Genomic DNA, 14,166 nt, shown 5'->3' with positions numbered 1-14,166 from the left:
GGCTGTTCTAACAGGTACTCCTGAACAAATATCTGAAATATACTGTATACAAGCTACAGTTGCCCTAAAAATATGTAACTTTTTGCATTAAATATCTAAAAACCACTAGACCGATGTTTTACGTTTTGTAAAGTTTCCAACAATGTTCACATTGAGTGAAATCTGCCATTTTAATCAAAGACGCCGCACATGTTACTCAGTCTTAGTAAGTTTAATGACATAACAATAAATATATGACCCACCCCTCCCCCTTTCTTGATAGGCTTTTAATATGACACAGTGTTTCTTTTAAAGAGAATCAGCAAATCAGCAGTGACTGACTGTGACATGCAACTTGTGCAGATCTTTTTCATGTTCAGCCTTTACTTTTCATACGGACTACATCCCTGACTATTTTTGGGGCTCTGTCTATTATTTGAATACCAGCTTGTATTTGAGAATTTTAAGTAAATGCAACAGAAAAACACACTGAATAAAACTCAGTGACATGTTCCTGGAACTCTACTTTTGAAGTAAATGAGACAGTCAACAGTGTGTTTGTGTGTATGTGCTGGCTTCATTTCCGAGCAAAGGAGTAGAGGAGTTTCTAGGTCATGCTAGTGAGCCCATTAGCACTTGGAAGCCCCCCCCCCCCAACACAACTGTAGCAGCGCAGTGCTTCAGGAGCCTCCTTTACTGCTGTTCCTGCTCTCAAAGATTTACTTTTTGAAACATAAAGATAAACAGAATAAATTATATGCCTTTGAAAAGCAAACCAGTGTGAAAATGGAGAAGAATGTTTAGATGTTGTTTTTTTTTTCTTCGAGACCCAGTCGCGGAGTATGCCAGCAGAATAATATATTTATCACATTTTACAGAGAGTTCATATTTCAGTTTAGTTGGCTATGCCCCTTGAAAAAAGGGCATTCAAGTACAGCACAACCACCACCACAGATTTAATAATGTATTGATGCATTTGTATCTGTACTATAGCTGTACATCAAGCAGAATCGTAGATCAAATACTGTGTTGATATGAATTATAGATAATGAAATAATTGTGTAACATTCTATATTGATAGAGTAAGCTAAAAATACACCAATATATGCCGATCTTCTGAGCTCAGTTTTCAAACCTTTCGTCTGAATTATTCTGTGTGAATTCCTTTCAGGGTCGATATGTACGATGTATGCAATACTGGGAATAATAAATCATACAATCTTGGCTTTTAGACTGCTGTAAGCTTCCATGTCCAACAGAAAATCCTCCATGTCCATGCAAAGGATTTATCTTTGCTGCACCCAGTCTAACAGAAGGAAGGGCCCTGACTGTGTCCTCACCTGGCGATACTCCAGTCGGGCTCGATCTTGAGAATGGTGGGATCGTCTGAGTAGTTGAACTTGACCTCTGGGTTCCTCAGCTCAGCAGAGTTGATGTCCACCATGACTGGAGTGGTGCCTGAGGCTTGTCCCGCTGGGGTCACACACACTATCTCCTTGCTGCTCCGCCTGAGAGAGCAGGAGATGAGGAAAGAATGGGAGGACAGGAGATAAAGAGAGATGTTACATACAAAGATTGTTGATGGTCTCTCTTAAAGTGGACTGTGTGCTACCAGGAGGTCCTGAAAATGATTCTGGGTATTGGGGAGCTGACTCTCTGACAGGCAGTGAGACAGACACACAGAATAAAAACTGAAGTGAGTCCCGAGGAAAAAAAAACCCCTACTTCATCCCTTAAATAACTCATAAATTATTTATCAGATGCGACAAAAAGGCGCGCACACACACACATAATGGTGACACAGTCGCCTATCCACAAGGCCAATGTCTTTCAGTCTGTCCAGCCGGGGTTTCATCAGCCTGAATCACAGAGTGCTGTACTTCAAAGCTCCCTCTCTCCTTCTCTCTCTCTCTGTCTGTCTCTCCTTCCCTCCTGCGCTTTCTCTGGCTGATAGATCTGAAGTGGCAGATCAGGCTGGTCGTCTCTATGTGTGATGTAACTCCCTCCCTAGCAGACAGGCAGCCAGCTGTGACCTGCTGGGAAACTGTGCCTCTGCCAGAAACTTTGTGCTCCACTCCAGTGGCTCATTGCACCAACCCCTCCCTCTGTCAGGGGGGAGACACCGCTGGCCAAGCAGCGGGAGGATGGCTACCTGTGAGACAGCACGTGTGTTCACGTATCTACGTACAGTATGTGCGTAAACAGTGTGTCGAGCAGGTGTGAAGTCTACATTTGCATATAAATACAGTTTGCAGGTAGAAGATTAACACTGTGTAAGTCTGTGTTTTGTGTCACTCGTCGTCTGCTAACATCCTACAGAGCACCGCGAGCATGAGGTGTGTCTGTGCATTGTGCTGGCATGATGGCAGGCGGCGCAGTGTGAAATTTCGAACATGAGTAGAACAAGCTGATCCGTACACAAATCCTCCCCCGTTATCTGCTGTGAAAGTGAAATCCACAGAAAGACGGAAGATGATGGAGAAGATGAAAGAGTGAGAACCTATTTTGGCAGCTCTATCCCAGCGGCATGGGATGGGGTGGGGTTGGATTTGGATACTGAGTGAAAATGGCGAAAGAAAGCAAAAAATAAAAAATAAAATAACGGGGGAATCGTGCGTCTTTGTTGGACACTTCCCTGCTGTCTCCCAGGAGGCAATTTCGACAGCGTCCTCAGACCGAGAGAGGACTGAAGAGGGGATGAAGATAGAAGAAAAAAAGAGGGGTGATATGAAAAAAAAGGTTTTCCACATTCCACTAGTGCTGCGTTTCCACGGCAACCATTTTCAAAACACTGTTGCTGCCGAGAGCGCCTGTGGTGCCGCGTACGTATTTTTGACAAGGTTGCGGCCACACAAAAGAAAGCCAAGAGGGGATACAGAAAGAAAGAAAAGAGAAGGAAAGAAATTGGGTTGCAGAGGGAGATAAGAGGATGAGTGACTTGGGGTAAATAGGTTTTGATTAAAGCGGAGGCCCCACTGAATACAAAGACACATTAAAGAGATGGACTCAACCAGTTCATTACTTTGGCCATAAAGGTTATTGCTGCTCAGTGAATGAAAGGCCAAGACTATTATGTTCACCTTTCTCGGGATGTGCTACAGAGCTTTAAATTGGCCTTTACTTTTTCTTTTGATATGATATAAAAAGAACTTGATAGGTCCAAGCTCATTAGTTTAACCTGTCACTTGTTGCCTGAGAGAAGGGAACCACTATAATAAAAACACCAGTGTTATAGAGAATTTGCTCGAAAAAGAGAAACAAGAAAGATGGAAACAAGAAAAAGTGGTGGACTGGTGCCTCAGCTACAATGGAGAAATTCATAAGAGGAGTTCTCCCTGTTACCAGTAGTCATTGAAAATTCATCTCAGTACAAAGGTGTTTGTTTTAGTTCACTGACAATCTTTTCTGCGAGGTTTCTTTTCTCTGCCATCTGCCAGACACCACACATGAGTGGATTTAGTCCGGAGTGCAGTTTGCTGTCACTTTGCCAAGAAGGGACTCAAAGAAACAATAGAGTTCTTGGCTGGAGGAATTAGAGTCATATCAAATTGGATCTTTGTCTCCTCTTCTTCAAATCCTGGCACAATCTCTTGCAGACTGAGTGACAACGGGAGATAACGGTGGCAGATTATTTTAAAACTAAAAAAGGGAAGAAAAAAAATATACATATTTCAAACATGAGTTCAAAGCAGGAAAAATGTGAGTTGCCAATTACCAGCAACAGCATATCATTCTTTCCAAATTATAGTCATATCCCTGGCAAAAAAAAAAAAAAACACAAAAAAAAAACAAAAAACGGGCCATGCACTTTAGTCATTCACAGCAAAACTGAACAATAATATCAGAGAAATAGCTACACTGTCATTCTCGCAATTGCCGTGAATTACAGTACTGCAGGTCATCCTCTTGCCAGCAGCGTTTTTCAGACCTTCTGCAAATCAAAAGCAGCGACCAGGAAAAAAGGTGATTTTTTTCTTTTTAAACAGTGATTAACTGTAATTAGCAAAACACTGAAGAACAGGAAAAGATGGCAGATGGCGGAAGGAAAAGATGGGTGGGGAAATCATTATGACTTGTAATTGTCTACGGAAGAGCAGAAGCCAAAAAGAAATTTTCAGTCACAGCGACATATTTATACATCTTTAACCCAATATTTCAGTAACAAAATCAGCTTAATTTGATGACAGTGTTTTGCAACAGTAATGACGCTTGCACATTGTTCGCCACCTCTTTAAGCTTTAATCAACACAATACCTACCTCAAGAACAGTGCAGTGGAAGCGTAAACTCCATTTTCTCAGTAAAAGTTGCCTCTTTATATACTTCTACAAACAGCAGCACTTTTGCATGCCAATACTATGCTCTAGGGATGTAAGAAAATATCGACAGACTTGAGTATCATGATATTATGTTTTGTGATACCGAATCGATTTACAGTAACACTGCATGAAATTTTAATTCTTTTTTTAAATGCAAAGATGTTAAATGCTAGGTCCTTCAGTGTCCTTCAGTCGAGGCAGCAATAGACCAACAACTCCAGTGTTCTGCTAAGTAAAATTACTGTTTTTGTCAATGGAGTCTGGTTGCTTTGATATAATGGCTTCAATTCCCTGTCAGAAAAGGCTGTCTGACAACAAGGTAAAGCGGTAAAAATATTCTAAATATAGTGTACACTTAAACTAATATGACTTTTCTCTGGTAGGCCTTTGTGAGGTGGCCAAAAACAAACCCATAGGGATTTTCTATCGTGAAGTTCTTGTAAATAAACACTGATTCGGTCTACATTCACTGTATATACCTTCCTAGCCCTTAATATTTGGTGCAAGGACAATACTTATGTGATCATAGATTTATTTAATAAGTAGGACTTCAACTATCACACAACATCAGTGTACACCAGTGATTTTATGCAGCACTAAAAATATGTGCGCAGCAATACCAGCAATTTTCCAGCTCATTTAAGTTAGCTTGCAAATGTTCTAAATCACAGATAACACTGAGACTGTTACTAACAATGAGCTAACAAAACAAACTGACAATAAGGTCATTTGGATTCACTCACCTCTCAAAGCGGCATGGGTGAAGCCCTATCTTCACAGATACAGCACTGCCTGCATTGAGATGACTGCCTTCAATGGTGATCCTTGTTCCTCCAGACAGCGGCCCATTGGAGGGTTGGACACGGGTAAAGTATGGAGACTAAGGAGGGACAAAGGCAGAGGACAGGTGAATAAGAATCAATGCTGCTTGGCGTCTACAAAAATGTCAAATATAGTATCAGAAAGCTTTGTCTTTGCTGTAATTTTATTCAACAGCAATCTGACAACACACACACTTACCACAAAGGTGAAGGCCTTGGTGGACACTGCTTTGTAGTCGGGGTGGATGCAGTCCCTCACACACACCTCTACCTGAGCCTCCTGCACCCTGTAACCTGTTGCATCATTCAGCCGGCACACAATCCTGAAAAAGGTGGTGAGAGGACTTCCATCACCATTGCTATCAAAATAAATGCACGGATGTCAAGGTTTAAAAATGCTGCTTAAAAATACGACAGTCACTTCAGACAAAAGATCCTTGGCCGAACAATGACCAAGTGAGGGGGAAACTTTCGGAGCAGATGACACTTCAACAATTTCTTCTGTTCTGTCCAAGTCAGACAAAATTCCACTAGTTCAGAAAACAGGCGTTGAACCCTCATTAATAAAAAATAACAACAAGCAGACCAAATGTTCTATTAGAGGAATTCTGCAGCGCTTAGACAGGGTGGAGTTGTGTGTATGTGTGTGTGTCTGCATTAGTGCGTTTTGCAGAATTCTAAGCATCGCACTTGGCCCTGGGTGCTGGCTGGCCAAATGAAAATCCACTGGAGAAATGATTGAATGAGGGAAGGAGTGGCAGCGTAGCCCACGGGGAGAACACACGCGCACACACACACTTACTTCATGTTTCACCCACTGGAGACACACTTGACTGTTAATTAGCCAGAGCGAACGAATGAGACAGAGAGAAAGGGCGATAGTGCAGAGGAGAGAGGGAGGCAGAGGAAGCAGGAGCGAGTACGAGAGAGAGGGAGAGGGTTAAAGTGGGAGAGGCTGATTAATTGAACGAGCTCATATCCTACACATCTCCTCAGCTTCCCTCCCTCCCTGAGATGAGTTATTAACTCTCCTGCTTCCATCCTCCCTGCAGGTGGCCATGGCAACTGCGGCGACGACAATGAATTTCACATTCCAATGCTGTGTGTTTCCATTGTTTTTATTTTCCCTTTCATTTATTCCCAGGTCTCCTACTATGACAGGGGCCGTGATTAAAATGCTGGACAGCTCTCAGTTAGAAACTGCGGCTTCACTTGCCTCATTACTGCACAGATGACAGGTGGCTACATTGAGCTGTTATTACGTGGTTAGAAAGACGGAAAGTTCATGGTGGGTTTGTAAAGATGACAACATTCTGAATTATAACTCCCTCAATCAAATAACTGAGGTGGAATGTGATGCTAAAAATTAAACATATGCCAAATTGTCACACATAAACTACTAATAAGGCAATAAAAGAGGTTAGACCAGGTTCTGTTTTCCTCACTACTGGCAATAATTTACTTTTCTCAATGCGGAATCAAATCCGTCTCGTAAATATTTAATGACTGAGGTGAATGACAAGCCTACTAATACCAAAAGGACCAGAAGTGCTGCATTTTCCTGCAATTCAATTTCACTCCAATCACAGACACAGGGAGAGTGCGCAGGCTGTATATGAAGTGCAAGCGCTGGCAGAGAGAAAAGAGAAAGCCAGAGCGAGAACAATGTGTCTACATTTTGCCCAACAGTCAGCTACACACCTCCTTTACTCCCCTCTTTCCACCAGCTGACCTTTGACCTGTGCTGTCAGTCCCGTAACCCTGTCCTGTCTTCTGCGCTACAAATCTGATAGGGTCACGGGAATGACGAGAGCGACCGGGCCACTAATGGCACCGTATGGCTAACATCACTTTTAATTAGCATGACAGCCTCACTGCCAGCCGCGCCCTCCTCCTCCTTCTCCTGCGGGTACTATGGCAACAGGCCAATGCAGAGTTACGGGGTTGACGGGGTTAAACGTAGACACCTTGGCGCTTTTGGATGTGATTGCTAGGACAAACTGAACATGTGGTGAAGAAAAAGTTACAACACAGAACCACCTCCTATTACTTCAAGGCTACACAGTGTAAGAATGGTATGTTGTGTGTGTGACTGCAACATATACAAGGTTGTAAATTAGAAATCAAAGCTGACATGTCGCTGCCATATTTCTAAACCCATTTTGGGGACACCTGTCATTGCTGGCGAGAGCTGCACAGCGTTCTGTTGTCCCGGCTGTCAAACCATCAAAGTCACATTTCTTAGTTTTCTTCTTGAGGGGGCAGAGAGAAAACAAAATCTGCTGGGACTGTGCTGCAAAACTCAGCAAATGGAGCATTTGTGTACAAATGACAGCTACATAGTTGGAAATAGAATATTGAGGACACCTCCAGCTGTGTGGAGCGTCCCCAATTTTTCCTCGTACTAAATTGTATTTTCTCTGCTTCTGGATGGATTCAACATAAATGCAGTGTGTGACTCATCTAGTAGTTTCACTGAAGGCCCACATCTTTCTGGGTAGCTATTACAGTGCAGTACCAGCGTCACACTGGCTGTGGTTAGTAGTCTTTTTCCCCCATTCTGAATGTAATCTAATTGTTGATTCCCATGATCATACTAAAGAAAACAATTTCACCTAGGCGACCAGTTAAAACAAAGAGTTCAGTCATGTCCAACAGACTGAACCTGGAACTCAAGACCGATCTAGGAGCTGTGATTGTTTACTGCTGTTGCACAGGTTATACTTTTCTCAGAATATACTAGTTCGGTTATTAAATGGCAGTTAAGCTCCACCTGCGGCATCTGCTGTGTTTCAGAATTTCCCAGAAAGCAGTAAACATAATTTAATCAGAGGGAGTGCTCACACGACAAGCTCTCATCAGCGTAAGAGTTTTCAGAAGACATGTACCACCCACTTCAAATGTCATTACATTTCTCTCAGAATGGGCCAAATTAATTGTGATGAAGGTGATTACAGGAGGTAATTCAAATCTGATTGAGCTATTATTCTGATTATTAGTGATATAAAATGTTCCACGCAAACTCAGCTTCTGTCATGGACAGCACTTGTATGAAAGATAGCAGTACCAAACACTGCAGGCTTTGGAAGTGGACAGTTGTGTTCAGTTTTTACTGAAACAGAGGTCTGAGAGTGAGTTGTGGTTAGCACACAGTGGCACGTCAATATCGGACAAAGACAAGCAAGGGAGTGGAGAGTCTCAGAAACAAGGAGCCTGAGAGTGAAGGGTTGGAGTGAAGACATGAAGATGGAGATAGTGTCAACATACTGCTCAGCACTGATGTATTGGTCCTCCTGAGGGTTGCAGGCCACCTTGCCGATGCGGACTCCATTCTGGATGTCTTTGAACTGCAGACCAAGGTTCTCACCCATGATGGTCAGCATGGTTCCTCCCTGCCTGGGCCCTGTCTCCGGAGACAACTGGTTGGAAGGAACAAATTAAGGAGGACATATGTTAGCCAGAACAACATATGGGACAATCGATTTTTACCCAAAGCAGTACATCATAGAGATATATTGTATGTCAGCATGAATCACAGTTTACTTAAGTCATTATGGTCATGTCCCATTCTCAATGAATCAGATACTTGCTACCTCATTAAGTGAGATGAAAAATGACCTCGGATCCATTAACTCCACCTCAACTCAGTCAAACATTCACAACCTGCCAACTCACACACTTAACCTGGACCCACCCATCAAGCCCTCACTTACATCTCTAATTTAACCCTGTGACGATTAATCTACTGAACACAATTACTGCGCACAGCGACCTCTGCTCCCTTTCTTTCCCCGAGAGGTCTGCGAAAAGGTGTGTGGAGGTGCTAATGGCTACCCGAGGCTAGCCCAGTCGCTAATCACGGCCCCATTCATCCAGCCTGCGACGCAGACAATGGCCCCTTTGGTAATCAGTCATTACTAGCATAATTAGGGCTAGAGCTAATTGGATTAGAACCTGGCGTGGGTGGGGTGGGGTCATTTGTCGCAGCAGGGTGGGAGGAGGGTTTAGGGGATGAGATGCTGGTGGTTGGGTGTTGTGGTGTGGGGCTGTGGGTAAGGTCACACTTTGACCCTGCTTGCCATAAAGGAAGGATACTATGATTAAGTTCCCATCAGTATGACATCTCTCCGTTAAGTACAAAGCCCCAAGTAAACTGCATACAACCAAGGATCCACATATAGTTTTCTGTTTTGTGTAGAAGATAGAGTGAGACACAACAGTCTATACAGATATGGACGAACACACAAATGTGGAAAGAGGGAGATTAGTGCCAAAGATCACATATGAATTTTATAACTATTGGTGAAGCAATGATTTGTATTTTTGTTGGCCAGTCCTAAAGCTAGCAACACTTCTGTTCACACCAGAAAGTCAAAAATCACATGTCATTTGTGGGCCACTGCAAAATGTGGTTGGGCTGCCAGCTTGGTGACGTCATGACTACTTGCAGACTTGGTTAATTCGTCACAAAAAAGCCAAAAGTTGAACTCTACTTCAAAGCTCCATGTAAATTTACTTGGCCTGTGTTGGCAAATTCACTGCTAGCAGCAATTCCTACAGAGGCCCTGAGAGCTCAACCCACTGCAAATAGATTTAACTATAGATTTAACAGCATTTAGAAAATGTTCACCAAGTTAAATAAAACATCAATTTGATGACAAATGTGTGGCATTTAGACAAAGCGCTACAAAAAGCTCACAACACAAATGAAATGTTTCCAGGGAACACTTAAAAGTTTGTGTAGTCCGCTATCCATTGATGATGTTGAAAAAAATCCCCTAAACTCTAAGTTTTAATGGCTTATTCTATGATTGTGACCCCATGATTCAGATACATTATCAGGTTGTAGATCTGCTATTAACTTTGGGTCAGCATCTTGTTTATTATTAGACTGCCAATTCAAATATTCTGATGAAATACACACAACTAATGATGACACAAGCTAACGTTTTGCTGGCTATAAGACTGATGTGAAGTTAATGTTTTTAAGTGACGTCATATTGGTGAATGTTTTCTAAATGCTGTGCATGTTTTGTCAAGTTGGTGAAGATGTTTCTTCATTTGCTTGTGGTACATCTATTTGCAGTGCACTGAGCTCTTAGGGCCGTCGCAAATTCCAGTAAAATGAATTGATGTTGGTTAAAAATTCTGCTGTTATAAATTATGGTTTGATGGGGCCTTTAGAGTAATACATTTGCCTTTTTCAACTTTAAAAAGAGTGAGTGTACAACAGGTTAGAACAGGGAAGAAGAGAGCACTGGTAACAAAATTTGTTAAAGGAATTTTCTGTAATTCATTAATTCACTTTGTTGCATCAAGTTACACAAGAAGCTCCATAGCACTCTTTTATCTGTGTAGTAAATATAAAGCTGTGCGAGCAAGTTTAACTTCATACACAGGAAAATAAGGTATCAGTCTTCTTATCTACCTCAGCAAGAAAGCTGAAATGAAAAAATATTGAGCTATTCCTTTAAGTGTATCTACTGTCTAAATATACATACTAAATTAGATGCAGCTCTCTATAACTCTATTCCTCCACCTGGTACCTGACAATGATCCCCAGTCTAACATCATTATAGAAAAGGTGGCAGGCTAGTAAAAGCCACAGGTGTTCAGGACACCACTAACAGAAACACACATTGGGAACAAAGCCCAGTGTCATGCAGGCCAGAGCTGAAATGCCACAGTGATATAATTAAGGAGTGTTTTCTATCTTACACCAGCTAGGCTTCTGATGAACATCCCTCCTCCTCCTCCCCTCGCCCTTTCTCTCTTCCTCTCCGGACTTGTGTCTTTTTAATTCACTCTCTGTCTCTTTGTCTATGTGCCTGAATGCATATATTTTAGCTGGAGACAAAGGAGTGAGTGACACGCAGTAGTGCACCAGTCAGAATCTTCAGATATGGTAATCAAATCTCTCGTTCTCTGTAAGCACTGGCTTATCAAAATGCACACACATACACACACACACACACACACACACACAAGTTGTTACATCCACAACTAAACAACACAAACAAAAAGCCCTTTTTGATAAAAGCCACCAGCCTAAACACTCGCTCCATTCTCTTTTCGCCGTCGCAGCGCTCCACACCCATTCAAGTTCCCTTTTTTCCTCTCCGTCTCCGACTTGTCCCGTTTTGTCGAAGGCTTTGTGTGAGGCCTATTGTGGCCAGTCTGAGCGGCAGTGCACAGATAGCATCTGCTAGTTATAGGCAGAGGAGGCGGGGGGGTGGGTAAGCAAGGGACACAGAGAGAGATGATATGAATATGGCATAAGGTTTCTAAAGTTAAGCCGGGATGTGACAGACTCTCAAAAACAAAATGTAAAACAAACTGATGGAGGTAAATAAAGTAAGTAATGACAGTGATGAGTCTTTGCCACTAAATGTTTACATGTGCCTAAGTGAAAAATAGTATGATTGATGACGTAAATCCTTACAAACATAAAGAACAAAACTATGACTGAAGTCAAAACCACAGTGGGGCCCATTATATTACTGGAGTTAAACTTTGAGAGCATGTTTACATGGTAAGATTATTTCATAAAGTAAATCAGCTCAATCCAGCTGTTAAATTACCTTTATGAATAATAAGTGCGAGCAGTTACTCAGCGCTGGCTTGCTTTATTATTTCTCTCAATGCTGCTACAGCAAGACTTATTATTGTGCTCTAAAACACAACTGGCAAATCACAGAAGCCGGGTCAATTGGGGCCTCTGAAGAGAAAGACATCTTTCTTGATGCTGGTCGACAGGAGGAAGGAAGGGACAGAAGGACAGGACAGATGAAGGACGATCGAGAGGGAAAGGGAAAAAGGAAAGGAAGGGAGAGTGAAAAGGGTTGATGGGTTATAAAGGGAAGAAAATAATGGTTGTTAGTAGGAAAAAAGGGACGGAGGATATAAGGAAGAGGCGAAAGGAAAGTGATGAGAAAATGGAGAAATGGAGAGACAAAAAGAAGTCTTCTAAATGCCAAAATTGGAGCTTAATAATAATACATGAGGGGGGAATCATTGGCCTTTCTCAAGTACACAAGCTGTGCAACTAAATGAAGACACGCACGCTGACAATACTCCGAACAATATCACATAGTTTTTGGAACAAAAAACACTTTCTCATATAGAAAAGATCACAAAGAAGCAAAACAAAAAACAAAACACAGCACAGAAGTGTGCCACATGCTTTAACACTAAAAAATGCACACCCCCACGCATACACACATACTGGCATGGCCTGTGTTGTTTTAATTGGTTTCTAAGGGCTAGCTGTAATGCTCTTCCTGTCCCCTAGGAGAAGGCAGGCAGGAGATGATGGATGATGGAGGGCCAGGCAGCATCCAAGGCCAATACTAGGACACTGCTGCACTACACTGGGAGAGAGTGCCAGACTGTGTGTGTGTGTGTGTGTGTGTGTGTGTGTGTGTGTGTGCACTTGTTTTTCTATCTCGGTGGGGACATCGACCTGAATACACACTCACCCGGTGGGGACCTGATTGACCGTGGGGACCAAAAATGAGGTCCCCACGGGTAGAAGCCTCCTAGAGCCGTAAAACTTAGAATATAGGTGCCTCATGAAATTTCCTACAAGTGTCCCCTTGGAGTCATACACATGAAAAATGTGAAAGTGTGTGAAATTTCATGCGCCCTTAGTGGACACACACTGGTACTGCAGTCCCCATGGGGTTCAACCGGAATGGTTGTGTGTGTCATATTGTGCCACTCTCTAGCGCCCCCTATGGGTCAAAGGTAGAATGACAGCTTGGTAATTTATCTTAAATTTAAGTTGTTTTTTTTTAATCAATGATACCCAATTAGAGACAATAAAACTAGTTCTATTTTGATCTTACTTTTACCAAGTCTTGGATTTTATTACTGTTTTAAAAACAATTGTAAATATAATACATCAATGTAATATATTAAACCACAATCTTCTGCTTGTCATCTTCACTTGTCTTGCCAGGAAGTTTTTCATCCTCCACAGTCGACTTCATGTTGAAAGTGTACGACTCCACTATTATTATGATCCCTTTTTCAAACCATTCATTTCTGTTACCTCCAATTTCTAAAACTACTACTAAATTTAACTAATTGTTTCTATTTTGACTTTTTATTTTATATTTAAGATATTTAATATAATGAGGACATGATTCAACCGATTCATGAGTGTACAGCATCAGGACACCAGTATTCATGCAAAATTGATCCTTAGCTTTAAATTCCTCTTATACTTGTTAGTAAACATATATATTCCTCACAAAAAATGCAGACATTTAATTGTTGAAGACAATGAAATGCAGATAACAGACAGAAGGCTACATCTTCTTTGGTTAGACTTGTGCTGATAATGATCCTTTTGTGAATTTTTAATCTGATCAAGGCCACAAGACTTATTTAAAGACAGTTTCCCAATAGCACAACTGTCTTCATCAGGCCTGATAACCACATTATGATGGGGAACATCCCCAACACAAAAATCACCACTTTTGACACAGTTAAAAAACTCCCTATCCTGTCTTCTTCCTATTTCTTCACACTACCAGTTACTCATTCAATAATGGAGAGCAGAGGTATTTTACCATCATTCATAATCTTTGCCTCTTTCCAGAAATATTCACCATCATTTTGCTGCAATTTTCTGACCATAGAATTTGCTCTCAGAGTCTGTTCATATCTTTTAATAATAATAATACTTGAATTATAACTATGAATGGCTCTGTATTCACAGTGTCATGTAATAGCCTATAATTCCGGGTATACACAAAGGAGAAAGTCACAAATGGTGAAAAACTGAAAGTAAATACTTAAGTCAAGTACAGTAAGATGTGATTACTGGTATATAGGTACCAGCTAATGCAGTGTTATAATGCATGTTATCTTTGCTAACTCTCATTTAAATACAGACTTGAGCCAATAAAGCAGCATGCAGAATGAAGAAGAACAGAGCAGCATGAAGAGAGGACAGAGAAGCGAGAGGAGAGAAGAACAGAGCATGACAGGAGGAAGTTACACTATTTCAGTGTAGTCTTGATGTGGATAAAGCGTATGTGC

At 41.6% G+C, this 14,166-nt stretch overlaps 1 protein-coding gene across 4 annotated transcripts in view; it reads right to left on the bottom strand.

Annotated features, from left to right (window-relative positions):
• The window catches only part of LOC125903882 (plexin-A1-like), a 267,206-nt gene that overhangs the window by 34,862 nt on the left and 218,178 nt on the right, over window positions 1-14,166 (bottom strand). For all 4 annotated transcript variants that reach the window (XM_049601096.1, XM_049601251.1, XM_049601175.1 and 1 more), the window contains exons 13-16: window positions 8,386-8,537; window positions 5,318-5,441; window positions 5,041-5,177; window positions 1,320-1,487 (exon numbers count right to left, since the gene is read on the bottom strand). In XM_049601096.1, coding sequence (XP_049457053.1) covers window positions 1,320-1,487; window positions 5,041-5,177; window positions 5,318-5,441; window positions 8,386-8,537 — 581 coding nt within the window. The remainder of the gene's footprint in view (window positions 1-1,319; window positions 1,488-5,040; window positions 5,178-5,317; window positions 5,442-8,385; window positions 8,538-14,166) is intronic.

Source organism: Epinephelus fuscoguttatus, linkage group LG1 (assembly GCF_011397635.1).
Source record: "Epinephelus fuscoguttatus linkage group LG1, E.fuscoguttatus.final_Chr_v1".
Taxonomy (NCBI): Eukaryota; Metazoa; Chordata; class Actinopteri; order Perciformes; family Serranidae; genus Epinephelus; species Epinephelus fuscoguttatus.
Note: the sequence above shows the minus strand (reverse complement) of the source record. Positions and strands in the feature narration are given on the sequence as shown.